We start from the raw sequence: 27,998 nt of genomic DNA on the forward strand, positions 1-27,998 counted from the left end.
CAAAATTCCGATATAACAAACAATTTGGCTAGGTCCGAACGAGTTTGTATTCACGAGACTCGACTGTAAAGCCAAATGCATTTCCACATCCAGTTTCCCCTTAATGTATACAAGACTATTCCGTGGGTTTCAGCCATTGTCCGGAACAAAAGAAATATGCACCTAGTGGGGAAGTACCAGGATGGAAAATAGTACTGACATCTCCCCATCAAAAGACACTGGTAGAGGGCGCCCTAAAACCAAGCCTAACCAGGCCTTTGTTCTTACATAGTTTTCCTCATCCTTTATTCGTCCACTCTTTCCAAAGATGCAGTTGGTGATCTTGCTTGTTGGCAATCAGTCACTGCTAGAGGGCGCCCTTTGCACGCACAATACCGATCCTAATGACGTGATTGGTCTATTTTTCCTTCATCTGTTCACCAGGTTTTTGCTTTCTCAGACTGGCAGTCAGTGATCTTGCTTGCTGGTGATCTTTCCCTGCTAGAGGGAGCCCTTCTATCTACCTGTCCTCGGATTCGTCTTTTCCCAGGATGCGGTTGGTGATCTTGCGGGCGTGGTCCCTCATGTTGTACAGCTGGTCGTCTATGCGGCGACGCCTCTCATCGTTAGCTCGCAGTCTGTCCTGCAGATCCGCCATGCTAAGAAGGAGAAGAGAAAAAAACACCTCACCGAATATATCTTTTTAATCTATACTTGCAATGATAAATGATCTTGAATTTTAAAATTAATGTGGCCTGACGTTGCGAACTTAGCAAGTTCTTCTTCAGAGGCTAAAACAGAAATGCTAAAAAATCTTGAATTTGTGCATTCTCCGATCATTTTGAAAATAGCTGGAGAATGTGTTCAACGAGTGGCTGAAAATAAAATTTTCAATTTTCAGCCACATAAACATATTAAAACAATATCCTTTTGAAGAACAACTGTAAGCAACAAAACTAAAAACTACCATTGAACTAATTCTCCTACACAAATTTCCACTCCACGCAATATCTGCACTATTAAGCAGGAGGACATGGGTTCGAATCCCACCAGAGCAAGCACTGAGCACACTAGAGCTTTAGATGACAGCTTACTTTATATCTGTTAGGGTGGGTTAAACTAAAAGCCACCAAACTCGACTTGGTAACAATTTCCTTGTGACCAAGTCTTGTTAGTCTTGATCCAAGACTGAATTTGAATTTTGTTACCCTAATTTATCAAGTCCCAATCCCGGGCAAGCCCAGTCAAGACGCTGAGGTGACAGAGGAGAATATAATACATATCCAGACTTGGAGCAAGGCTAGGTCTTCTTTGCTTCACAGCTCTAGTATCCAAAATTGCCTTGGAATTTCCAAAATGAAGTCGTAAATGAAATTGTTCTCTGGCCCCACTACCCAAAATGCATCTTTTGTTACCAGTCTTCCGGCTTGAGAGGTGCCTCTGTCGCCGTCTTGTTTGCAACCAGCTTGGCCCGTTGAGTAGCTAGACGCTTCTTAAGAGGTAGGACTTTTGGAGATGAACCATCTGACTGACCTGATCAACAAGTGCATAGAATAGAAATGTAGATTGCAAACGAAATACAATCACACAAGATATTTCAAAATATAGAATTGGTATCCTCGTACATGACAGACTCATCTTATAATATTTTATTCAGAAAATTCAATTGAACTGATGGCTTGGACTGAGTTGCAATGCGATGGCCAAGTGGTATTGACTCCATGCACAAATACCTCTCTCAACAGAGACAGAGACAGACAGAGACAGAGTTAGGCAGACTGACACCTGGTACATATGAAAGGTAGGTCTGTGCATTTTCAATAATTGAGTATTCGATTATTTTACTTGGTGCACCAGCATAACTGGTCCCCTATCGGGACTTGCATGTACCAGTGTTTGTTTTTAAATTGACAAAGAGCTTCTTAAAGTACTACGAAGAAGAGGTAGCGCAATGATATTTAACTGATTTGCAAGAAGAAATTTGGGCTATTTTTTTCTCATGGAAGCTCTCAAATCATGCCCAAAAATGACTTACTACAAAAATGTAGCATTTGACAAAAAAAAGGACCTGCAACTGAAACGATTAAAAGCACATCCTGGATTTTTTTCATTATCTCCTTCAGGCCGCTCAAATTTTACGAATATTTGAATCAAAAGAAATAACCCTATTCAAATATTCAATTGATGATCGATTATTTGAATATTTGGTTTATTCAGCCCTAATGGACGGTTTTAAATACGGAAATCGGCTGATCTGAGGATAAAGTCTCAAGCCTGATGTGAAAACTGTGCAGTTTAAATTCAGGAATTAGTTAACATTCCTCAATGTATCCTTACCAGGTGATTTCATGATCCTTGGCTTGTGAACCTGAGCCCTCCCTCTGTCTGGCGACTTGGATGATGGAGAAACTCCTCTTTCTCTGTTACCCAGGGAAGTCCTGGCCCCTTCCCTACCCTTCCTTGGACTCTCCCAGCTTTGCCTTCTGTCGTCCTGCTGAAACTCCGAGAGATCCAACGCCAATTCAGAGTCCTCTTGAGTTGTGTGGGTGATTGAGGACTGCCTGCGGTCTGTGAGACCAGAGAAGTTGGAGTTATTTACGTTGAGGGAGTCACTATGGGTAGCAGGATCTTGCTGTTGGTGACCGGCGATGTGGCGGTTCACAAATGCAAGCATCCCTTGTAAGGTTTCAAAGTTTTCGGCATCCTCCACGCTGTCAGTGTCCGAGAAATGGCCCAGGGTTGCCGGCTCGTTCGTGAACCTGCTGCGTGAGTGGGCATCCTGTGGATCGTATCTGTGGGTTGTTACAGGTTCATGGAAGTCCTGACTGATGTACGGCCCCCACGACTGGTAACCAGTGTCCGTCAGGTGCCTTGAGTGTTTACCATGGTGCGGGGAACCTGTATGCAAATGCATGTCCTGGAGACCGTTGTGAAGGGTACCGGGGACGTCGCCACTCCCAGCTGATGGCAGGTTGTGGTCTGAGGCGCTCCGACGCAGGACAGTCCTCGGAGATTGGAAATGGGGGGACGCGGGGGACATAAGGGGAGGGATGAGGTAGGGAATGTTACCCCTGCCAGGGGTGGAGGAGGGGCGGTTGGGAGGTTGGTGAGTTGTAAATTGGGTGCCGAAAGTGGCTCTCTCGTAGCCTGATATGCGGGCATTCAAGCGGGCAACTTCTGCTTCCTAAAAGAGGGACAATAGCAAAATGCTCAAGTTGAGATCATTTTAAACATTAACTCAGTATGTGGTGACAGGTCTGAATGAACCTTTATAATGTGTAAGCCCTAGTTTTGCTGACTTTGGTATTCAGTGTTGACAGTGGTGTCATTGGCCAACCAAATCATCCCCTTCTTGGCCAGCAGTGATACTTCAGACTGGTGATGTTCTTCGCTAGAATCCACTTCCAAAACTCCACAAACAACAACTCTTAAAATCCACAATCTCAAGTTCACAACCCAAGCTTACCTTGAGTAAGATCATAAGATGGTCTCACTGACTGCCTGGATCACATCCTTTGTGACTCATTCTTCAGGCCAGCCATCTTCCCCTAAAATCCACAAATCAGCCATCCACAACTACAAATCCACAACCTGAAATCCACAACCCCAGCTTACCTTGATGACGATGGCCTCATTGGCCGCCTGGATCACCTCCTTCCTGGCTGCCAGCTCATTCTCCAAGCCCGTCACCTTCTCCCTGAGTGACTCTACCTCCTGTCTGCTCCTTGTCTCTGCTTCCTTGAGTCTGTTGATCTCTAATCGGTGGCTGGCCTCCAGTTGGTTCTTAGAAGCCAGCAACGCTGCGTGGCTGTCCTGCAACTGTGCCAGCTGGTGAAACAATAAGGCATTTTCATCTATTAGTACTGGGTTTTGCTGTCCACTGGCGTGGACACATGACCTCCTGTGACTATTGGAAACTTCTTACAACTTGACCATAAAGCTTGCCGGAGTTTTGCTAGCTGATCCTAATCTCATATGGTACCAAGAACGAAAACCATTTTTTTGGTATTTGGTTTTGCTTTCTATCTATGCTATTCAAGTCGTCTAACAACAGGCAAGGCCCTGGAAAAGGCTGGTTAATATGAGAGCTTCGCGGTTCCTATTGAAAAAGCACTATACATCACACTCCAAAGTTAACGTATAATTTTGACAAATTGGATTGAATGACATCCTGCCTGGCGATATTTCTTACGAAAGTTGAAATGGAAGGCAAGAAGATCAGTCAATACTACCCACCTCTTGTTCTTTCACCTCCATCTCCCGTAGCTGCAAGTCCCGGATGCGTTCCAGCTCCGCCCCGAATCTTGTCTCCGTCTCGGCCTCCCGCGCCATGACGGCCCCGTGCTCCTCGGCAAGACGGGCGTGGTCCTCGTCCTTGCCATGGCACAGGTCGACAGCGTCCTCGTAGTCTCTGGCTAACTGATCCTGATAAGAAAACGTCATAAAGATGAGAAGATAGAGGATCGTTTTCCAAAACGTGACTTTGTCTGCAGCTTTGGCACTAGAACATTTTGACACTTGAGCCAAATGAATTTCCAATAATAGGGCGTCATATTATTCCCATTTGATGTGAAGTGGAGGACAGTGGACCCAATAAGCCAACTGAGTCTGTGAATCCCTTGTGAGAAATGTAAAAATTATGGATTTGGGAAACTGAAGTTAAAGCAGGAGATAAAGTCTATAGTCAGAAAACGCTCATTACAAAAAGAATACTGTCGGCAACACTATGTGCAGGGATTGTTTAGAACAATTTGCAGCAAATGTAAGTGCACTGGTCTTTTTTAAGGTAAGGCTAAGCACACAACTTTCTAAGGAGGCTTCTAACACTTGCTTAAAATGGACAGGAATACCCACACACACGTTAACAGGAGGATTTGAAGCAATGTAATAGACTTAGATTAGGACAGCTTTTTGTGGTACAGTTAGCATAACTCTGCAACAGCAAAACTACAGTTCCCTATAACACAGCTGTCCTCGCAAGCTTGTGATCCAACTTGTTACTTACTTGACTACAACTGTCATAAAATTGGAACCTATCATGTTTTTTCGACTGATGGGGACAGTGAACGATTTGAAGGCATGGCACCTTTTCTCTCTGGACCTGCGCCAGTTGTCGTCTAGCCTCAGTCAGCTCTACATGGTGTCGTTGCATCTGTTCTCTGGTCAGTCGTAGCTGCTGACCCTGCGCCAGCTCTTCCTCATGGTGGCTGCTGCATTGATGGCTCAGGTCCTCTATCCTCTGTGGGGATGAGAGAAAACAAAGTTCAATCTCAGGAGGAACATTCAAATCGTGGGGATAAGCTGCGGGATATTTTCCTGATGAGCCATTTTAGTTGGGGAAGGTTGATTACATGACTAGATGGGTATGTGTATGGAATTGTTTATTATGATTTCATTCATTCTAACCAAGGAAAATACTGCAGAGTGATTTTAGTGGATACAATACAAACAAATGCATCTGGTTGAAATGCTAGTTAACAAACTTTCACTGGCAAAAAAAATTCCAACTTCCTAGAAATGAAACCTAACTGAAACTGTCCGATTTGATTGACCTATATATCTTGGGTTAACCAAGATATAAACAAGGAGCAGTTTTGTAAAACTTATCCATCAATATGATAGTTAAAATGGCAACTTACAAGCATACTCAATAGTTGGAAAAGGAGTTTAGATGTTCTTGCTAGAATTTTGCATCAGTAAGATTACGGTTTTAAACATACAGTACTCATAAGATTCATTTGCAGGGCATAACCTACAAATGAATCTTATAATAAACGTTTTAACTCTGATTATTTTGTGGAAAAAACTCCTTCAATGTTTAAATAACTCATTTCATCAAGTAAAACTCATGTGTTTTCACAAGAGGATTTATGTTGACCTTTTGTAACTGGGTGATCTCCATGGCCTTGTGGTTGATCTCACTCTTCTGTCGACTCACTACTTGCTCCAGCTGCTGCACCTGCAAGGCTCTCTCCTTGAGTGTCTCTTGCTGCTCACCACACCTGTCATCTAACTCACCAATCTATGGCAGAATATTGTAATTGATCACAAGTCAATTGCAAGTCATTCACAAGTCAAATGTAAACATTATATATCAACTCACAAGTTATTCATAATTCAAATCACAAGTCAAATCACAAGTCAATCAACAATATTACACTTAAAAACATCCACTATAGAGGATTGAGAGGGTGGGATTGAGATTGCAATGACTTGAGCAGAGACTAGACTGTCAAACCATCTCACCTTTCTAGAGCACTGTTTGAGTTCATACTGGCTCTTGCTTAGACTGTTCTCCAGCTGCAGGATCTTCTGCTCCGATTCGCTCTGGTGTTCCTTGACCGCCATATCTAGATGGTTTACCTTCACACAAATTTAGATCCTTCATTCACAGTTTCAAAAGTCACATTCCAAACTAATCAGAGTTAAGGTTCAAGACAAATATCTAGTCAAATCATGAGTTGAGCCACCTGTCAGGACACGCGCTAAGGAAACGATGATAAAGTACTTTTGCTTCTTTTTTCGAGTTCATTTTGATAGTTTGTGACTTGACTCAATCTTGATTACTTGTGGTGAATAGTAATAATATTGATTCCTTTTTCCTTCTTTAAACACCTTTAAACACCGGCGCTCTACCAACTGGGCTATCCAGCCCTATGTTGGATTGTGGTTTATTTTATTTTTCTATTCTGACAAGATTAAAAACTCATGTCAGCACCACCTGTGAAGCTGCTGTGTACTGTAACCATATCCTGAACCAACTAACCAAGCCAGCCAGCCAACCAGCCTACCTGGGCAGCTCTCTGTTGCAGTTCTCGTTGGCTGCTCTTCAGTGCTTCATCCATCTCCACCATGTCCTGGTCCCGATTCCTAGCCTCGTTCTGACTACGCCTGGACAATGGGAAAGACAGCAATGATATTATGTAACGTTCAGTCAAATTTCCCTTTGAAATACTACAGCATCAGTCCTTGCATGAAGGATGAAACTCAGGCTGAAAGCAAGACCATGTATTCCATAACACAAGTTGGTACACATTTGGTACACATAAGGTCACTCTTCATTTTTTCGCAGATGGTTGATTTCTTCAGAAGAACAAAATTTTACCTGTAAACTTCCACAATACACACCCCTGCAATCATGAATAAACAAGCCGAGTCTACGTTACCTCAACTCGTCACTGAGTTCCTGCATACGCTGCTGTTTCTGCTTGGCTTCAGCCCGGCTGCGCTGTAGCAGTCGCTGTAGTTCAGACAGCTGCTTGGTTGCTGTCTGCATCTCCAGCTGGGCCCGGCGCAGCTCCCCGTCCAGCTCCGTGGAGCGCTCCCTGTGAGACTTGTTCTCCTGCCTGGTGGTCTCCAGGGAACTCTCCTGGTCAGAAACTGGTGTTGTGAAAAATACAAAATCACTGATCGAGAACTAATTTTAACTACAGTCCTACTGATCCAGAGATGAAACTGGCCTTCGCAAAAAAAAACTGAAATTGGACCTTGGGTCCGAGCTGCCACAGCGTCGCGCAGTGCAGTGCAGCACATCAACGTGGGACCCAGTGATTTTTTCCATGTCATAGGTCAGTATTTAACCTTTCCTCCAGCTGGAAAAGGATCCGATCAGCGTTGGCCTAGGTGTTTCTACCGTAGAATCACTCCATTCACGACCGGTAAATGAGATTAAAACTACTGCACTTGTGCAAATTTTTACGTGCCGTATTCATTGACTTTTCATGGACTTTTTTTGGAAATTACAATGAAAAAAAAAATGATTTGTGGAAATTTTTTTAAATAATCATTTTTGTGGGAACGTTAAAAAATCTGAAATTTCATTGGAAAAGTTAAAAAAGTCTGATTTCAGATTAAAATCTGAAAAGTTTCATCTCTGCTGATCTTCACGGACTTTATGCACGTTGATGGTTGGGAATATATAGTTGACTATTTGGGACCAGCCAAAAGTTGTCACGTCATTGCAGGCTATCACTGCAAAGAATTGCAGGGAGCCAGGATAGAGATATTTGTGATAATCTTTGTCCACAGTTGTATGGTAATATTAGCACGACGGTGGAACACAACATACGTCACAAATCAACCAGTTGATCAAAAGTGCTCACACTTTTGAAAAAAAATCAAAGAACTTGGTCATTTTTCAATGATGGCAAATACTGTCTATTTATCAATTTCCCTTCTCTAGGTAGCTCTGCCTCTTTTTCTTTTGCCGTTTTACTTCTTCTGTAGTTGTTTAGTTCTCTGCTCATTTATTAGTGTACCCATGTCACGTTGCCGTTAAGAGAGGTTCTGTTAGGACTGATGTGTCAATTTAGAAAATATCAAAAAATTGAGAGCGTCAACATCTAGGGCACAGGTTCATTTTAGTTTATTCTGTAGTAAGTTCAACAAAAGTAAGACAGCATTTAAAAGCTACGTAAACATTGTTGTTCCTTTTGTCAATACTGAGGAGGTACAAACAAAGGACAATGCTGCGCTGGCTTTCTCTGACTCTCTGAGTGAATTATTGAGGCTTTGCACCTTTCTGTGTCATGTTGTCCAGCTGTAGTTTAGCCTCTCTCAGGTCCATATCTAGCTGGGTTGCCTTGGCTGCGTGGTTGTCGCAGTCCTTCTTGGTCTGGCTGAGCTGTAGCTCCAAGTCTGCTGACCGGGTTTCAGCTTCGGCTAGCTCCGACTGGGCTTGACTGTTGAAGGAAGTATAAAAAGATCTGACTGTATGAACATTTAGTTAGGTTACGCTCCGAGTCTGTTGAACAAGTGCCAGTCTTGGCCATCTTTGCCTTGGTTCGAGCTGCAGTTCCAAGTCTCAAAATTATTAGTTAGGGAAGGGTTTGGTTGTAGCTGCAAGTCTGCCCACCAAGTGCTGGCATGCTTAGCTCTTACCGGGCCTTGACTGATGATCTAGGAATGAAAGGTTCAGCTTGACTGCAAAAAATAAATAAAAGAAGTTCTTACAGTCAAATCGAGTTCATAATTTGCTTCTCAATTTCATTTAACTTCTGTGGATTTTCTTTTCTACAGGTTTTGAAGTTTTCTACAAGTTCTATAGATTTCTGATTTTTAAAGTTTTTTTGACAGACGGTGATGCAAACTGACTGTTTTCCCTACCTCAGAGCCTGAGTAGCTTCTGTCAACTGACTGGTCCTATCCTCCAGGTCCATGCAAGCCTGGTGTAGCTTCTTCTCGATCAAGGCGGCGTCTTTCTCTGCTGCTGTGGTCACATGGTTTAGACCCTTCTCCAGATGCGACACCTGTAGAGAGACAGGTTATGAAATTTGTTTTTCTGAAAATGATATTAACTGTAGTTTTTCAATAAACTTTTAACTCTGTGTTCACCTCAATGGTTCTTTAAGAAATTAAAAATGCTAGCGTCATTTTCTCCCCATTTTTTAATTTCAGCCATATTCAAGCTTTGAACCCTATTTCTTAGAGCTTTTGGCAAAATGTATTGCATATTTTTAAGTCTCAGCAAAAAACCTTAAGAATATACTGCAATAAAAATACTTCACATCCAAAAAATCAAAATGGCTATAACATTTATTTTTTAATAAAATTTCTGTATAGAACAAATGTTTTATTAACTTTAGATAACTCTTTTTTTTATATATTTTGAACAATGGAGTGCTTGAGGGTGGTTCCCTCGCCATATTCAATTCAATTCAATTCAATATTACATTTATTTCCATACTGAACAATACATAACAGAAAGCGAAATACAATATTGTGGAGGCACAATCCTAATAAGCCATGGCTTGTAGCAAAGTGCCTTAAGAAGAGAAAACAAAGACAAGAAATTATTTATTAGTTAATAAATTATTAGTCAAAGGGATCGGGAACCAGTGCTTGGCTATCCACATTTTTTACATGCTAAGCAAGAAACAGTAGGGAACCAGTCACAAGCAATGTAAATCACACTACATCTTAGCTGGTACCCTGCATCTGCTTAGCAAACACCTTAGCGACTATCCATTCACCTGGTGTTCCAGCTGTCCTTCCTTGTCCTCCAGCTCGGCCATCCGTGCCGTGCTCTGTAGCAGCATCTGCTGCCGTTCCTCAAGGGCCTGCTCCAACTCCAAGACCTGCTCGGCGCTCTTCTCCTGCTGGTCCCTGGCCTGCTGTAACTGCTTCTCAAGCTTCTTCGTCTGCTCCGTCAAAATATTCAACATACTCCGTATTTATAAGTTGTAATATAATTCCAATTGTCCTTAGTTTATGTGCAAAAGTTCTGGGACAATATATTTTGGCACTCTTTGTTGTAATTAACTTTATGCTTGCCCCTTGCCTCATCCCGTATGCTCACAAGGATCTGCCTATCCCCCACCCCATTTCTAACACAGTCTGTACACACCTCACTTTGATTGGTCTGTAGTTCGTTACAGTGTCTGTCTGTCGTATCATCCACACTGTCAATATGACCCTGGATCTCCTCCTGTCCCCCACCCCATGTATCACAGTGTCTGTACACACCTCACTCTTCTTGGTCTATAGTTCCTTATCGTGTCTATCCCTCATATCGTCCAGTCTCTCAATGTAACCAGTGAGTTCCTCTTTGCTGTCCGTCATATCATCCACACTGTCAATATGACCCTGGATCTCCTCCTGTCCCCCACCCCATGTATCACAGTGTCTGTACACACCTCACTCTTCTTGGTCTGTAGTTCCTTATCGTGTCTGTCCCTCACATCGTCCAGTCTCTCAATGTAACCAGTGAGTTCCTCTTTGTATCTCCACCTGTCCCCCACCCCATGTATCACAGTGTCTGTACACACCTCACTCTTCTTGGTCTGTAGTTCTTTATCGTGTCTGTCCCTCATATCGTCCAGTCTCTCTATGTAACCAGTGAGTTCCTCTTTGTATCTCCTCCTGTCCCCCACCCCATGTATCACAGTGTCTGTACACACCTCACTCTTCTTGGTCTGTAGTTCTTTATCATGTCTGTCCCTCATATCGTCCAGTCTCTCAATGTAACCAGTGAGTTCCTCTTTGTATCTCCTCCTGTCCCCCACCCCATGTACCACAGTGTCTGTACACACCTCACTCTTCTTGGTCTGTAGTTCCTTATCGTGTCTGTCCCTCATATTGTCCAGTCTCTCAATGTAACCAGTGAGTTCCTCTTTGTATCTCCTCCTGTCCCCCACCCCATGTATCACAGTGTCTGTACACACCTCACTCTTCTTGGTCTGTAGTTCCTTATCGTGTCTGTCCCTCATATCGTCCAGTCTCTCAATGTAACCAGTGAGTTCCTCTTTGTATCTCCTCCTGTCCCCCACCCCATGTATCACAGTGTCTGTACACACCTCACTCTTCTTGGTCTGTAGTTCCTTATCATGTCTGTCCCTCATATCGTCCAGTCTCTCTATGTAACCAGTGAGTTCCTCTTTGCACACTAGCAATATGACCCTGTATCTCCTCCTGTCCCCCACCCCATGTACCACAGTGTCTGTACACACCTCACTCTTCTTGGTCTGTAGTTCCTTATCGTGTCTGTCCCTCATATTGTCCAGTCTCTCAATGTAACCAGTGAGTTCCTCTTTGCACACTAGCAGTGCCGTCTCCAGCTGTGAGACGCGGTAGGCGTCCTCCTTGGCCTTGAGCTGCAGGGTCTGGGTGGTCTCCCTGTGCTCTCGAACTCTGTCATCGAGCTCCTTGTTGAGAGAAACAAGAGAACATGAATGCCATCAAAACTCTAAAACCCCCCCCCCCCAAAAAAAAAACTCAGATAAGGCCAAAAAAAAAAAATATTCGGTCTCTGGTCAGACCAGACACGCGGCTTTTTTTTTTTTTTTTTTCCTTTTTTTTTTTTCTTCAGCGTGGATTGTACAGACAAGGTGGGTACTATTTTGCTTTTTTGGTGTCCTCATGTACATTGGTGGCCTCCATAATTTGCCTTGGTGCTTTCGATCATTTACCTTGGTGCAATTTCCCATTCCTTGGTGCTCTTTGGTAAAAAAAAATTGAGGAGGTGCGGAAATAGAGGGCGCTGTTGGAGCTACCACGGAACATTTTGAAAAAAAAAAAGATCAACGCGCATGGTTAAAATCGATGCGCGCGCTGACCAGAGACCGACTTATTCTTTTTTTTGGCCTAATCCATGATAAGAAAAATGGACTACTGGACTTTGCTAGATGGAGCTAAGTGGCCTCCTTAGGAGAGCCATAGAAGGACATAAGCCAAGCAGGTTTGCAGTCATCTAACTCGCATGGGACCGTTAAACAATTAAGACCAGCTTTCACAACTCGTGGTCTACCTACAAAAGGTTGTTTCCGACAAATGTCTCTCCTTCACAAGTGCAGAATTCCGAAAGATTACCCAAAGGAATGGCGTAAGCATGGCACAAACACCACTGATCAATTTTTCAAACATATATTCTTCAAAGGATTCTTCCATTTTTGCATATTTTATGGCTGAATGTGCAGTAACACAAAGTCTGTAAACAAAGAACATTTCATTTTGTTCAAAAAAGCTCAAAATTATAAATATGCTTAATTCACATACCTTTTTAGCCAGGTCCAATTCGTCTTCCAGCTGCTTACTACGTGTCAGTTGAGATGTCAGCTCCCCTTGGGTTTCATCAATGGACTGGTTGATGCTTTCTAGCTGGGAGGTGAGGGCCTCTTTGCTTTCTTGAAGCTAGCAAAGATCACAGATAAAAGAGATCAAGTCAAACAAGTAAAAGCAGTAAATATTCCACGGCTTGCTTTTGTCTGACCGAAGTGCTAGCCTGTTGTCCTCTGACTGACGGAGTCACTGAAAGACTGACTGACTGACTGGCTGAGTCACTCCCCCACTGAGTACAAATGTCCTAAACTGAGCCTTTAAGTCCAGCTTCACTAAAGCAACCTGGTCTAATCCCTCACTGAATAGGGACTCTGGTTACTCATTATCACCTATCTACGCTCCAGTGATCTCGGGACAACAGACAGCAAGAAACTGAGTACACAATCACTTGGCTTGAGAAAGTCCACAGGAGTGGATGAAAGCTTGCCTACTAATCTTCAGGTTGGTAGAAGCTTAAACTACATGTTATGATCACCCCAACCAATGAAAGTTTTCTGTATAACACTGGTCTAGTTCTAAAAACAGATCCTGAAGCCAAGCACACCTTCCCTTCTCCCTCACTTTAAGAGATAATAAAGGAAGAAAATTACGTCTTGAGATGTGGATGCACAAAGAACAAACTTCTATGCGGGGTTACATGGTTGAAACTGATAGTACTATGAATCATGAAAATATTTTTGTTTCTTGTAGGCCCTTGGATAGCACTGAGTACAGAGTACTCTAAAATTGTTTCACTAGAGGGGAAAAACAAACATTTTCTTCCTGTTTTCCTTACAAAATTCCTTACATTCTTTTGCTGGACTATGATGGATTAAGTGCTGTTACTTTATATGAATTGGGCTTATTGTTCTAATTTTATGATATTGCTCCCAGACTCCCTCCAAAAAAAGCTTTTTGATTGTTGCACTGAGTTTTATTAAGTACATTAGGAACATTTCCTAGCAAAAAGTTACAATTGAAGGAAAAAAACTCTAGTTCATCGCCTTACTGCAACAAGCATAAGTTTACGTGGTACAGGAATGGCTAGTTTTGTAATTACCGCTTCAATCTGTTGTTGCATCTCCTGGCAGTGCTGTACGTGGAGCTCCTTGACCTTGGTCAGTGTCTCGCTGGTCTGCTCTGCTTCCTCCGACTTCCTCTCTAAGGAGTTCTACAAGGAGACAACGTGTAATGAGACGGCCGTGAGATCAAGTTGATATTGTTTTTGCGTATTATCTGTAAAGGGCTTCTGTTTTATAGCCTTTTTAATTGTTATAGTCCTTTTACCACCCCCGCCTAACCCTGAGTGGCTATCAGACTTGTAATGGGGGACTTCATAAAAAAAACCTTGCCTGGATCTCTCGTAGCTCAGCTGTTTGGTCCTTGAGTTGCTGGTCCAGCTCGGTCAGATTGGAGGTACATTCCTCGATGGACGCTGTCTTCTCTGCTAGATGCTCCTCCAGATGGGATATGAGACCATTCTTCTTCCCGAGCTAAATTTAAGGCAGAAACAAAAGCAATTAAGATTAACAACAACAAAGTGAGATACACAGACAACATTAGATTAGATTAGATTAGATTAGATAAGATTTGGTTTATTGCTATTTATATACAATTGTATACAATAGAAAGTGTAGTGGTTTTCGTGCTCAAAAACATTAAAAAATACATTAACAAATTAACAGAAAATTAACAAATTTGGGGACAGCAAGAGAGGCAAGTTGTCCAAGGAAATATTGGCATCTCAAATCTGGACACTGAATTATCAAACAAATGGTAAAACAGTTTCAGAGGCCAATTGGAAGTAAACTTGATGAAACTAATACAATGTAATTTTTTACAAATTTCAAAATTTCAGCATATTAAAATCAGTGAAACTGTCCATTTCTTTCATAAGTTAAGACCAATCTGGACAAGGAACCACTACACACTGAATGCTAGCACAATGCATCCGCCATTACTGGGGGCCTCCATAAGCATACAATGATTCAATGCCTGATTTATTCAATACTGGGAGATATGTTTGCCCTACCTCTGCCTCCAGTGTAGCCACCCGTCCCCCTTTCTCTGTGATCTGGTCCTGCAGTATCCTGAGCTGGGCATTGTAGTGGTCTAGCTGGGACTCCACGGCCGTACTGTGGGACTCCTGCTCCGTCAGACGTTCCTGTAAGCGCACCAGCTGGCCCGCGTGACGGGTGCGCTCCTCCTCTAGACGGTTGATGATTGACGTTAGCTCGTGGGCCTTGCGGTCACCTGGGTGGAAAAGGCAGAGCAAAGAATTCAACTGAAAGATGGCACAAATTGTTGAGAACTGAAGATGTCCAGAGCAAAAGAGTTCTTTGCTACAGCGATGTCAGGGAGAAAGTGCATAGACACAACCACTGTCAACCAGCGTGCAATTGAATCAAATGTCCAATGGTTATGGTGTTTGGACTCATGTGTGACAGTACGTGGGTTCCACCCCTAACAGGGAATTTGTTGCTTGTGTTCTTGGGTAAGACACTTTACTGCAATTGTCTCTCTCCACTGGCCAGGATAAGTGCGTACCCATGAGGGCATAGGCCAGATTGCGTTGCTCTTGAGCTGTTTCAGAGCTTTTGATGCTCATGCCAAGAAATCACGATTATGTGCACTTTTAGAATAAAATTAGTCATGCATCCTTTACGCCATACGTGCGTGATTGAGTACGCAGATGTGGTGTGTCCCTCCCAAAGGGGCTCACGAAGGTGGTCACGCCCTCTATTGTTCACACACGGAGTCCACTGTGATCGTGTCCAACTCACCAATCTTGTTTTTCTCCACCAGGGCAGTGAGTTCCGAGCGCAGTCCGTCCATGGTCCCGCTGCTTGACAAGGACACGCCGGCCGTGTCTCGCTGCCGAGCTGCCTGTAGACGCTGGTTCTCTGCTTCCTTCATTGCTAACTTCATCCTTGGTGCCAAAACAAAAAATTTAAATCACTTATTCATGAGATGGAATTTTTACTTCGGGTGATGTAAATTCAATATTTGGTTTTGCCCTTTACAGACGTATGTTTATATGAACAATGTATGCTCAGAGTTGTCCTGAGTGATTGTGAGAAAAAAAATTCACTAAGTGTAGGTCATCAAATGGATTCCACGTGACTGTTGATTGACTGACTTCAATAAACCTCTGCAGAGTCCGTACCTTAACTGAGCTATTAGAGCCTTGTTGCTTCCAGCGCCGACATAATCCAAATCGTCGCTCCAGCTGGTATCATAGGCGTGGTCAGCTGACAGGGCACTTAGGGCAGGGCTTCCATTCCTCTGGCTGGGGTGCACCCCTAGGCCTGGGTCCGAGGCTGGGCTGCTGGTCCGGACGGGGCGAGGGATGTCGTAGCCGTTGGTGGGGGCGAGGGACGAATCTCCAGAGTGCCTCTGAGTCAGGAATGAGAGAATGGGGATCAGATTTCTTCAGGTGATGTTTTTGTCCAAAATGTGCAAAAAAAAAGTTCAAGTCATTACAAGTCAGTGCAAGTCATTACAAGTCAACCACATAAAATCCAGTCTCAACTACACATAATCAAATCAAGTGAAAGGCCATTACAATAAATCCTCCCTGCCTAAACCAGTAACCAACAAGCCTCCAACATCAACTTCAGTGTAGCCTTTTTTTCTAAGGACGGATATACGATCGTACAACAGGGTCTTCCAGAACAGTAATTCCTCACAAGACAAATTGAAAGTCAGATTGTGTCCTCCTTAAACCTCGCTCTACCATCTGTCAATTAATCAGGAACCAAATTTTCACGCAAAGTCTGATTTAAAACTAATTAACTTCAGTAACTTAGAAAATGAGCACCTCAATTAAAAACAATAAATAGATTCTATAGTGGGACTGGAAACAAACATTTTGGCTCAAATTTGTTGGGATGAATGCTTACCTTGGGCCAAATTGTATGTTGCTATGAGGCAGAAAATAATGCTTAGAATAATTCTGTGCTAAGCATGAATCAGATGCCAATCTGTCAAAGCCGATTAATTTAGAAGACAATTTGGCCTGTTTTGGTTAATCAATTTTCTCTTTGCTTGGTACATTTCTGCACCAAGCAGAAAAATAAATCAAGAAAATGGATTAAATTGTTTTTTCACCATCTGTGCCTGAAGCCTGCGGGCCATGTCTTCCAATCTCTTCAGCTCGCTGTGGCTGGCCTCGATGTCCCTCTGGCAGTCACCGAGTCTTTCATTCTGTCGGTCAGTCAGCTCCTTCAACTCCTCGTTCTCCTTGGTCTTGGCATCCAGGTCCTCCCTGAGATGGCTCAGCTGGTGCTGGAGGGTGGAGACGGTGGACTGCAGGTCCTGGGTAGAGGCTTGCAAGTCACAGGACGACTCCTCTTTTAATACCCTTTTGTGAAAATAGAAATCACATTTTATCAATAATGGGGAGAAAAAATATTTCTGTTTAATAAAGTTTTTTTCGTGTTTAACCACGGAAATTATCTCCATTGTGATAAACTCATTCAAAACTCACTTAAAGTTGCGTTCTCCATGCTATTTTTGAGTTTCATCTTGAAATATAGATTCCTTTTCTAAATCGCTATTTTTCTAGCAACACAAAAGTTATCAACTTTCGAAGAAAGTTATTGAGTTATAATGTATTATCCCAACCCCAAAAACCTTCTTTTTACCTTTTTTGGACGTCTGCAACCCTTCGAAAAATTGAATTTTGTTCAAGCACAAACAGATCGCTCGTCCAGCAGCCTGGCTCTTGGTCCCAACGTTATCAATACTGATTATTTTACAAGAATCAGCCTACCCCACAAACACATTGTCTGGCAGCCAGTAACTGGAGATTTGTAAAGTAAGAATTCAATAACTAAACATAGGCCGATTTTTTTCTGTCGATGTCTCGTTCAAAAGTGAATCACTTGCTAGAAAAATAGCAATTTAGAAAAGGAATCTAATTTTCGGGATGAAACTCGAAAATATCACGAGGAGCGCAACTTTAAAAGCCAGCATCATCATCGCTATCATCATTCAACATCATCATTATTATCGTCATCACCGTATTCACCTGAAGTTCTCCCTGGCATCTTGCAGTTCTGCTTCCAAGGCCGTGGCTTTCTCCAGTAGTTCCTCTCGTTCCTTGTCACAGTGCAGCAGGCTGTCTCGCAGATGGTCCTCCGTGCCTTGGTACTGTGTATATGAAAGTCACAACAAAAACTGGCGTCAAAGTTGTACATTTAACTGAAAATTTTGGATAGTCTTTCACCATGATGTACAAGTCAAGTGCTTGCTCAAGGCAAAACAGTGAATAAGAAAAATTTAAGTACATGCGAGTCTGAAACTGGAAATAGGCTCAACTACAGACTTGACCTGTGGAGTCCGAGTGTTAGTCTAAGTCCACTGAGACCTTCAGCATGCTGGAGTGTAAGGTCAACTGGTCTCAAGAAAGAGTTCCATTGAAGGCCTTACTTGGACCAGACTTTTGTAAAGAAACCGGACAACAATGCTACGCTGCAATGTCACCTTTTTGAATTTCTCCTTGGTCTTGTTCCTGTACTCGTTCAGTTGGTCGCTCAGGTCTTCCAGATTCTGCAGGGCTTCATCTCGCTGATTCTCGGCCCTGGGGACAAAAACGAGGAGGGACAGAAACAGGGAAAGAGAGTAAGATTGGAAGCTCTCCATTTCTTTGGAGACTTGGAAGAAACTGAGAAAGGTTTGCCGTGGCATCACATGTTTATCACTAAGTGTGATAAGGTTGACAATTTGGAGCAAGTATTCAAGCAATCCAGTGAATATTTCTGCAAGATCAACAACTGGGTCAGTTACAGCTTTGACTTGCCTTTTTCTCTGCTGCGCCTCGTAACCCAACTCTGATTTGACTGTCTTGGTGTCCTCCCTGCCCTGTTTGATGAGGGAGTCCTTCGCTTGCAGTTCCCGCTCGTATTCCACTAGCTTCTGATCAGCAGACCTGGCAAAAGAAGGGGACTGATTAAAACCATTTTATTCTGCATAAAATAGAATTCAGGTAACTGGAAGACTATGTGCAAAGTTGGAAGTTTTATCTGTAAATCTAGTGACAAATCTAGTGACAAATCTAGAAGGAAGTGAGGCCATACCCTACTCACATACAGATTGTATGTTCACTGAATGCTCCATGCTCTTTTGACCAATGGCACAATTGCTTTAGGTGAGCATTTCACTAAGGCAAAAAAAATAAATTCGGCTTCCGATTACATGGCATTTGGAAATAGGGTAGGTAGTTAGGGTATTGTTTTTGGCAATTTTTTGTGTGGACAATCAAATGCAAGTGTCTGCATGTAGTCAAGGGTATAAGGTAACTGATGATTTTTAGGTTTTTTTCCTCATTTTTCCAAAAAGAAATTAGGGTAGGGGCTGCCAAAATAGGGTTGGTAGGGTAACCAGAAGCAAAACTATTATCTTTTTGGCCTAATCTATATCAAATTACTGGGTTTTTTTGGTGTTTTTTTTACAATAACTGACCAATATGCAATGCACAGGACGGTTGAAACAGTCCCAAACAAGCCACTTTAATACACAAGTTCCTCAGTTGCATATTACACAGCCAGGATATCTTGAGAGTACGATGAGGCCGAAACATTCAAATATCATATTCTACCTGAGTGCTTCGTCATCCAGTCGGATGCTGGACTCTAGCTGAGAGACTTTGTCCCGCAGTGAAGGCACTTCAACTTTCGTAGATTCCAATTCCTGGCTTATGGCTTGCAACTGTGAACATTAAAATGGACAGAAAGAAACGAAAGGAACAGCTGAAGTCAGGCCACACAACTCAATATGTTTTTTTTTTTAAAGTTTGTGTTTAGGCTTTTTAATGTGTTCATTTTTTTTCACAATAGCGAACCGTCAAGTGTAGTAGTGCTCCAATGATTACAGTGTTCGACCCATGTGCCATGGTGCGTAGGTTTGAACCCTGACAGGGAACATGGTGCTTGTGTTCTTGGGCAAGACACTTTACTACAATACGGGCGATTCACAATACTGCGTCTCCAAAAGTTTGCAACGCGTTGGCCAATCACGATGCGCAAAATCTGTCGACCCAATGCGCGTTTGGAAAAGGTCGACTGATTTCGCGCATTGTGATTGGCCAACGCGTTGCAAACTCTTGGAGGCGCACTATTGTGAATCGCCTGTATTGCCTCTCTCCACCCAGAAATATAAATGGGCAAATACCTGTGAGTACAGAGACCAGACTAAGCTAATTTCAGGCTGCTAATTTCAGGTCACACAGCCTGATAAACAATTGTAAAGCACTTTGATACCTTTGGTATAACATTCTAATTATTATTAACCTAAATCCTTCATCACTTTTTACACAGAATTGTTGCATCAACGTTGTAGATGCACTAGTGAAATTCATACTGGTTATTTTTTTTGTACCTGGTTTTTGGTAGAGCGGAGCTCATACCCGGTACTTTCCAGCTCATTGAGTAATTGGTGGTTACTAGAAACCAGCTGGGAGTTTTCATCTCTCAGTGCCTGCAGCTTCCTCCTCAGCGTCTCATTCTCTAAGTCGTGGACCGATGGCATTGAGCCCTGCACAGCACCATTCTAGCAACAACAAAATGCACAAATTATATGTGACAAGTGGACTAGCATCATGTCTTCAACAACATATAACAGAACATTTAACTAGACTTAACCCTAACTCCCTGGGTCTTTTTGCAAGGATGTAGCTTCAATCCTGCAAAATCCTCCAATTGGCCTCATGGGAAAATAGCATATAGCCTTAATCCTGCAAATTCCTCCATTATTTCTTGAATAAGGTCCGTGGAGGGGTGATCACTGCCTGAATCCTGCAAAATCCTGTGGCAGTGACTGTCAATATGTTGAGGCTTGGCCAGTGACATCCTGGACCAGTATGGAGGATTTCAAGCATAATCCAAGCCTATAGTTATGCATGGCTGAGCAAAAACAATACAAGGTCCGGCCCAAGACCTTGACAAAGTGCATCCTACGAAATCAGTAACGCACTTTTGCCATGTAACCTCAATCCTCTAAATTCCTCCACTTTGGCAAAGAGGATTTTGAAGGATTCAGGGCGGTTAGGGTTAAAAAAAACCTTTTGAGAAATATTTCATAAAGGCAATTTTATATGTTTTCACTTAATATACAATATGAAAATAACTTGGAATCATCACAGCATTGTAAATCATACTCCCATGCAGATAGTCATGCTGAAGTGCTCCACTGACATTTTGAAGAGTGAAACTTTTCCGTAATAAAGAATTACTAAAGTCAAATATCAATACCAATGACAACACTACCTATAAACTTCTCATTATTTTTCAAAACCATTTGTTGATAGCAACAAGTCAATAAATAGGTTTGTCTATGACACATTTTAACATTGAGATGAGCGGATTCCTTTTTCTCATCCGAATTTGCATGTACAGTCAAATCTCGCTTATACAAACTCAACCGGAGAGCCAAAATGTTCGTTATGATAGAATCCTGTGTTAATCATGCACATAAATGCCAGTTGGAACCAATGCCTTATGTTTGCTATAACCAGAATTTGTATTAACAGAGTTTGTATTAAGGAGGGTCGACTGTAAATGAACTAAAGTAGTTTAATTGACTTTTCAATTGATACAGCATAAAATATCACTAAAAACAAGCCTCTCACTGAAAAGGAACCCACAAACCTGAGATGGCATTTGAAACATCCAACTGAAGGTCCAAGCCTAAATCTCAAAAATGCTTCAGCAGTCATGCAGTCATTCAGAATAAACTAAAGACGCCAGTTCATCAGTGGTATACTGGGGAGTCAGGTTGGCGTAGCGGTACTTTTCTCACCTTCCACCGCTGTGACCCGGGTTCGAATCCCGCCTGGGCCAATATGTGGATTGGGTTTTCGGTCCCTGCCTGATTCCGTGGGTTTTCCCCAGAATATTCTTCTGGGCTTTTCCTCCCACCTCAAAAACTGTAAATTCTTCTCATTGTCTTCTCTCCACAGGTTTCTTCAGGCTTGCGAGCTGCAGTGCCTAGGGCGCTTTTGAGGAATCCTTGGTTTCATTACCAGAAATGATTAATAATAATAATAATATCATCTGGCATGAATACAGTCCTCCATTCAACTTACACTTTGAGGTTGCTGTACTGGACCAGGAGCGTCCAGACCATGTGCCCCCTGTTCGTCCATCACGTCCCGATGGAAGCTGTACGGGATAGCGATTCTTCCCTCTCTAGACCTGATGTCCAGGTAGTCCTCTGTCAGGTCATCTAAGGTCAAAGGTTGCAAGGTGTCATCGGCCAACGAATCACCGTCGGAGGATACTGCATACCTTTACAAAGTGAAACATCACAAACTTGTGTCACAAAAATGGAAACAAAAACTGGAGTAGAAAAAAAGTTAAAAACCAAAAACTTGAGTGTTGGATTTGTTTTGATCATCATATTTGTTTGCTAAGCCTTGCATACATTATTTAGTTCAGTCGTGTTCAATGCACCAAATATATGGGAGATAAATTTTGCAAGTTGAGGCTTTGCATGGTGGACGGCCCAACTTAGGAGAATTTTGCGGACAGTACACCATGTGAAGTGACTTTCTCTATTACAGAAGAATGGTTTTGGGAACAAGAGTTGTTGAAAAAAATAATGCAAATTTAATCAAGATGCTGGAATGCTTGGTTTTCTCTGAGCCAGGTCTCTTATATTCAGATCCGTACAAATCTAGAGATGAAATTGAACAAGCCATGCAGCCTAATTTAAAGTAGCAAACCAAAGGCTAGGAACTACAATTGTTTTGATGGTTAGCCATTTTTTTCTTCAGTCAAGGGCACATCTGTTAGAAAATTCAATTGCCTTTTGTCCAATTGTCCAGCAGATCAAAGGCAGTGAGGCATTGGCCAATTCCATACATTACCTCGCGAACTTGGTTCCAGGCTGATACAATGTACAAACTGAAGTGAATACTGTTTATTATTGCCTCAACAGGTCATTACCATTAATGCTTTTACAACTATAAACTGACTTACCAGAGTTTTGAAAAAGAATACAAAGATTTTTCAAACAACTTACCTCGCCTAATTTACAATCAAAAACTGTTGTTGACTCCTTGAATTCAACAAATGGTGTAAAGACAGATACATGTACAACTAATAACCACCGTTAACAAGCCAAGCTTGAAAGATTTCACCTTAAAAAAATATATCAGCCAACACGCTTTCCAGCGATACCATAACAACTGTCAAAATTTCTAAAGGAGTCTGGTCTGTTTACCCACGCTAAACTCCCCTTGAGTACACACATCCACCAGAGAGAATACTTCACATGCATTTGATAGCTCTGGAGTTGGGAATGTCAATAGGCTGCAGCCAATGAGGGACGGTGCTCGAGTTTACCGGGGTCATCTTTCTACTATGCTATTGTGACTCGTGTTGACATAACTCATTGATAGCGTGGCAGGGATTTTTTTTCTAGTCTTTTGCTAACTCAGTATGAAAACAAGGAGTCAATGTTCATTTATTATTCGCTTAAAAAAATGTCAACAATTTATCAAATCACATCGTGAAGTTATTTATTTAAGATTTATTTAAAGAAAAAAAAATGGTCATTAGTTTTAATTTAGATTTCTGATATTATTTTACCAATAAAAATAGTGATATACTGTGCATTATGTTAATCTTTAAAATTGCTCTATCTGAGCTCAACTTTGTCAATTTTTTTTTCTCCTAACAAATTTTAAATTTCTATGTATTTTTATTTAAACGGAAAATTCCTCCCTCTCCCCTATTTTGGACATCTTTGACCCTCTGAAAATGTGTTTTTATTTTTGGTTGCTTTTGCACCATACACACAAACATATGCCTGAATTACTGTTGGACCACAAATAATTCAAAATCTATAAAGTAGTTATTCCATTTCTAAACTTGAGTGGATTTTTTTTTGCTCGATGTCTCATTCAAAAGTGAATAACGGTTGTGTTGCTGGAAAAATAACAATTAAATAACAAGACCCAAAAACAGTGTAGGGAGAAAACTTTAAAGCTTAGTAATTGTATCTTTAGCATTTTTGTTCTGGTTCAACATACTTATTTTTTTTAAATTAACCAGCAGTAATATTGATGGCAATGATAATTCATAATTCTAATAAAAAAAATCTTACTTTTACTTACGAAATATTTCATTAATACATTTCGAATACATAAAATGGTTGTATGTTTTTTATTTCTACATATATGTGTAATTAAATATTAGAAAACTATGATCAAAAGTTTGAAATTATAGGGAGAATTAAGAAATAATATTTTTAGACTTTGCCAATTATGATAATGAGTCGATGAATGATGAATAAACTATCTGTTGCTACCACCTGCTGCATACTGCAGGGGCAACTCTGACTTCCTTTGTGAACGGATGAGCGTAAACGCAACAAAAGACTTCATTCATGGAAGCAAAGGGGCATTCTTATCCAAGGAAATTAAATTTGTAATGAGGCTGGCGAAATCAATAATCAGTATGATGAGTCCTAGTTGGAGGAATTTGAGCCCTCAATTATTTTTAACAGTAAAAGTTTCTGTTTTTTTTTATCAAAGGTTAAATTCATTGATATAATTTTCACCTCAAAGTTTGAAATTAAAGTTGCATGCTCGTGCTCTTCAAAATATTTTTTTTCTCTGCTAACAAATTTCAATTTGTATGTTTTGTTTTAACAAAAATACTACCTCATTCCAATTTTGGACATCTGCAACCTTCTGACATAAGGCTTTGTACAGAAATAAATCGCCCTTTGAGAGCCGAATTATTGTCAATAATTAAAATTTTGTGAAGAAATAATTCAATAACTATACCTCAGTGGATTTTTTCTTTCATTTCTCATTCATATCAGTTTGCTAAGATTAGCAGAAATGTCCATTTGGCATCTTCGCTTTCCAATCACTTGATATTAACCTGTATAAAACGTTGGTGAAGGGCAAAACCTAATTTGATTTAACCTGTATTTCATTCTAAATTTCTTTAATCATCATCCATCCATTTTGCCTCAAGGATTTTCAATTATGATTTTTCTTCAATCGTCATCCATCCGTTTTGCCTTAAGGATTTTCAATTATGATTTTTTTTTATAAAAGAATAACATGACATCAATAAATGCTGGGGGAAAAAACTATGTTTGAGCGCTCATGGGGCCCAGTGTTTTTCTTTAATTAATACGAAAAAATTTGTAGCATTTTTAAGGTAATAGTGAACATACCTTGGACTGTTCCGAGGTGACTGCAACAGCTGTAGGCTCCTCTCCGTGTGAAGGAGTCGCTTTCTGATGTTGCTGACATTCCTCAGTAGCAGATCCCCATCTGTGTCAGACTCGGATGTCATTTTAGATTACCTGGATTAAAAAAAAGGAAAATTTGAGTTAAGAATTTCTTTAGAAATGCTGGGCTTCATACAAAATCAGGTTTTGTGCCTTTTCTTTGGATGGGGAAACATCTACAGACCAAGCACCCATTGTCAATATCACAGTTGCAAAACAGTACCTCAAGTGATCAGAAAGGTTCAAATAATGAGTCGAAACTCAGCTACGGAAGTGGCTCAAACGCATGTCCAGAGAAAAAAAACATACACATGTATGTAGAGAGTTCTGGATTAAAAACTGAAGAAGAAATTCTCGCCAAAATATATTCTAAAAAGTGTCAAGTTTAAAACTGAAGGTAAACATTTAAAACAAAGTCTAAAACTGAAGGTAAACATTCAAAACAACAGGAGGTTAGCTAAAGGCAATTAGCATTTTTCTTCAAGTCTTCGGAACTGCCAATTTCAGTTACACGCAAGCATAATTTGCAAACCTTTGCCGACAATGCACGAAGAGTAAATGTGTTTAGGATGCAGGAACACATGATGCAACCTGTAAACGTACACACCTCGCCAACAGGTTGTGTATAAATCAGACTTGCATTGATTGGTCAGTGCGGGGCTTGTGCATTGGTGGGCGTACTTGACTGCACCTGGCCTACTTCCTGACCATTCAGAAATTTGTATCCGTAGTTGTATTGTCAAATTTCTGCATTTATAAAGATACGGGGAGTATGCCACTCTGCATCACTGAGAGTCATACATAAAGCCTTTGAAAAGTTTGCATTTTTTTGGTACCATTTGAAAACTCAATAAGGGGCTTTGTCTGTGCACATGAAAAGTCTATGTTAAAGGGGCACTGCGTCCTAGAATGCAGTATCAAATCTGCACTGAGAAATTTGAAAAAAAAAAAATCCTACTTTTTATTTAAGAGAAAAAAGTCCAAGAACCAAGAGCCAAAGATCCTGACACTGAATACTGTCAGGTCAGGGAACCAGACGGTAGACTGTCGTTACGATGGACACTGCATTTTTTTCCCGTCAAAATTAATATAACGTCAGGCCTAGCTTGAATTTTTCAGCTCACTAGGCTCGTATGGGAAGATTCAACGGTGAATCTCCCCATGAGCCTAGTAGATAGTATTAAGCTGGAAATTTCGAGCTACGTTCGTTAGGCATGTTATTTGTCAGGTCTACAAACCTAGATCATAAAAAACCGAGCATGTCCAATATTGCGACCACAGGGAGAAAATCTTAATGCCCAACTCCCTCAGGTTTATAAAAAAATCATATGAAAATTGGAGGATTCAGGGCTGTAAAGTGCAATTAACCATGTTAACATGATTAAAATAAGGGGGGGGGGGCAGGAAAAATAAGAAAGGAAAAAGAAATGGGAAGGAATGAATGTAGTATTAGTATTCAGACGCCACTTCGGCGGTTGTGTACAAACTTTACAAAGTATATGGAGAGTGAAGAACATTTTGTAAGTATTTCCTAACAAAATTGGAAAAGTTTCTCAATCTCAGTCCCAGATTCATGTCTTTTCAACATTTTTACAATGACTCATTGTCATGTTGTTGACTGACGAAGAAAAAAGTGGCGTCAGGTAACAACATTCTTTCCAAAATAAAAACCTCAAATTCAAAACAAACAAACAAACATACAAATGGAGCAACATGAACAACAGCTTTCCACCAAGTTGTTCTAGAAATCATTAAAACACAAAAAATCAACTGTGAACATGCAAAACAAGATTCAGGCATAGCTATATCCTTGATCCTCCTATTTCTGCGCAGATAAGGCTTTGCAACCAAGTAGCTTAAAAAAAGCAAAGCAACCACTCTTTTCCTCAACAAAACTTATATTGTTGGCTTACAATCATCCACCATACCGATTAACAAAGCGAAATCTCCTTGTGGCAGCAAGTGGGGAATTCCAAAGCGTGCAGTTTTGGCGTTGTAGAAAAGAATCCTGCCTAATTCTGCGCAGGGAACGCTTCATGAAAAATATGTGCTGTCCGGGCCATGTAACTCAATATAAACAGTTTTTTTAATAACTTAGGCTTGTTGGCTTAATAGTAAAATATATTTCATGAGCTTTACAAACATATTTTCTTATTTTTCCTTTCTTTTTTCAATGCCAATAGTATGCTTTTTGTAATTTCAAGATTATTTTCAATATCCTATTTGGAGATTTATACAAAGGCCTATATTTACATAAATAGATTTTATACATATTGACCTATTAAATGTAGATCCCAATGATATTGTTATTCTGATCATCCCAATCAACAGAGACAGTTTTTAAGATGTCGGATTTTAAAACTTATGACCAAAAAATTCCAAAATAATATAAGAAATGTGTCAACCCCAAACGGAAGTTTTACACCTTGTAGAAACTGCAAATTCTTATCTATGACATCTTAACTATAAATTGTATAATACTGACGATATTGGGAGACCAAGAAAGGTCACCTTTCGGTCATATTTTTTACATCTGCAGGCCCGAAAGCATCTGCCTGCATTTGTACTTAGTAATTAACTGTAAAAAGCCGATGTTTTCCATTCTTTGCCTGAATTTCCGGGAAAGCCTTCAATGTCTACATTTTTTCGGCTGCTGTTTATGGTTTGTGCATCAAAGGATACGATCATGATGATGCCAGTGAAAGTATGTAATTTTTTAGGATGCACGCCTTGCAAAATATAACTTAAACTTAAAGGCAAGTGCGCAGAAATAGGGGCACGTAGCTAGTTTAGTTTAGGCATGTTACTAGAGCCAGAGGTCTGACGATAAACATGATAAACACAGCTCCATGATTCAGGTAGGCTCTGCGCTGCATGCACTGAGCTGAGCTAGCTCAGGCCGAGGATATCTAGAACACACGTTTTTCATATACCAATAAATAGCGCCCTCTAGTGTTTCATACTTTAATTTTAAAACAAAAACATTTACAATTACATTTTCTTTTCCTGTATAAACTGGTCCGAACAGCATTGTGCGAATCTAAATTAACAAAATGAGCAGTAGGCGTCACGAACAACTTACTGATTTTAATATTCTTTCAATCAAAGGCTAAAGCGTAGAATTTACGCTGCATCAATGTCGTCTGCAAACTTCACATTTGTTTCATCCGCCATTTTGAAGGCGCAAACGTCCCCGAATTTTGATTGGTGGAGAGTGACGTTATCCAGTGAAT

At 41.0% G+C, this 27,998-nt stretch overlaps 1 protein-coding gene across 1 annotated transcript; it reads right to left on the reverse strand.

Annotated features, from left to right (window-relative positions):
* Nucleotides 1-27,987, reverse strand: LOC119734186 (coiled-coil domain-containing protein 18-like). The gene is made up of 29 exons (XM_038207539.1): nt 27,848-27,987; nt 24,709-24,840; nt 21,599-21,800; nt 19,894-20,064; nt 19,115-19,224; nt 18,317-18,445; nt 18,001-18,097; nt 17,546-17,667; nt 16,624-16,876; nt 15,680-15,909; nt 15,297-15,442; nt 14,546-14,766; nt 13,866-14,006; nt 13,574-13,684; nt 12,472-12,606; nt 11,427-11,621; nt 9,951-10,118; nt 9,085-9,227; nt 8,497-8,660; nt 7,146-7,359; nt 6,771-6,870; nt 6,226-6,342; nt 5,858-6,001; nt 5,066-5,218; nt 4,216-4,404; nt 3,595-3,807; nt 2,317-3,163; nt 1,395-1,512; nt 1-638 (listed from the first exon to the last, which is right to left on the reverse strand). The coding sequence occupies exons 2-29, from the start codon at nt 24,828-24,830 to the stop codon at nt 500-502; spliced, it is 5,094 nt and encodes a 1,697-aa protein (XP_038063467.1). The 5' UTR covers nt 24,831-24,840; nt 27,848-27,987; the 3' UTR covers nt 1-499.
* Nucleotides 27,988-27,998: the final 11 nt, after the last annotated feature.

This window comes from Patiria miniata, unplaced genomic scaffold (genome assembly GCF_015706575.1).
Source record: "Patiria miniata isolate m_02_andy unplaced genomic scaffold, ASM1570657v1 HiC_scaffold_27, whole genome shotgun sequence".
Lineage (NCBI taxonomy): Eukaryota > Metazoa > Echinodermata > Asteroidea > Valvatida > Asterinidae > Patiria > Patiria miniata.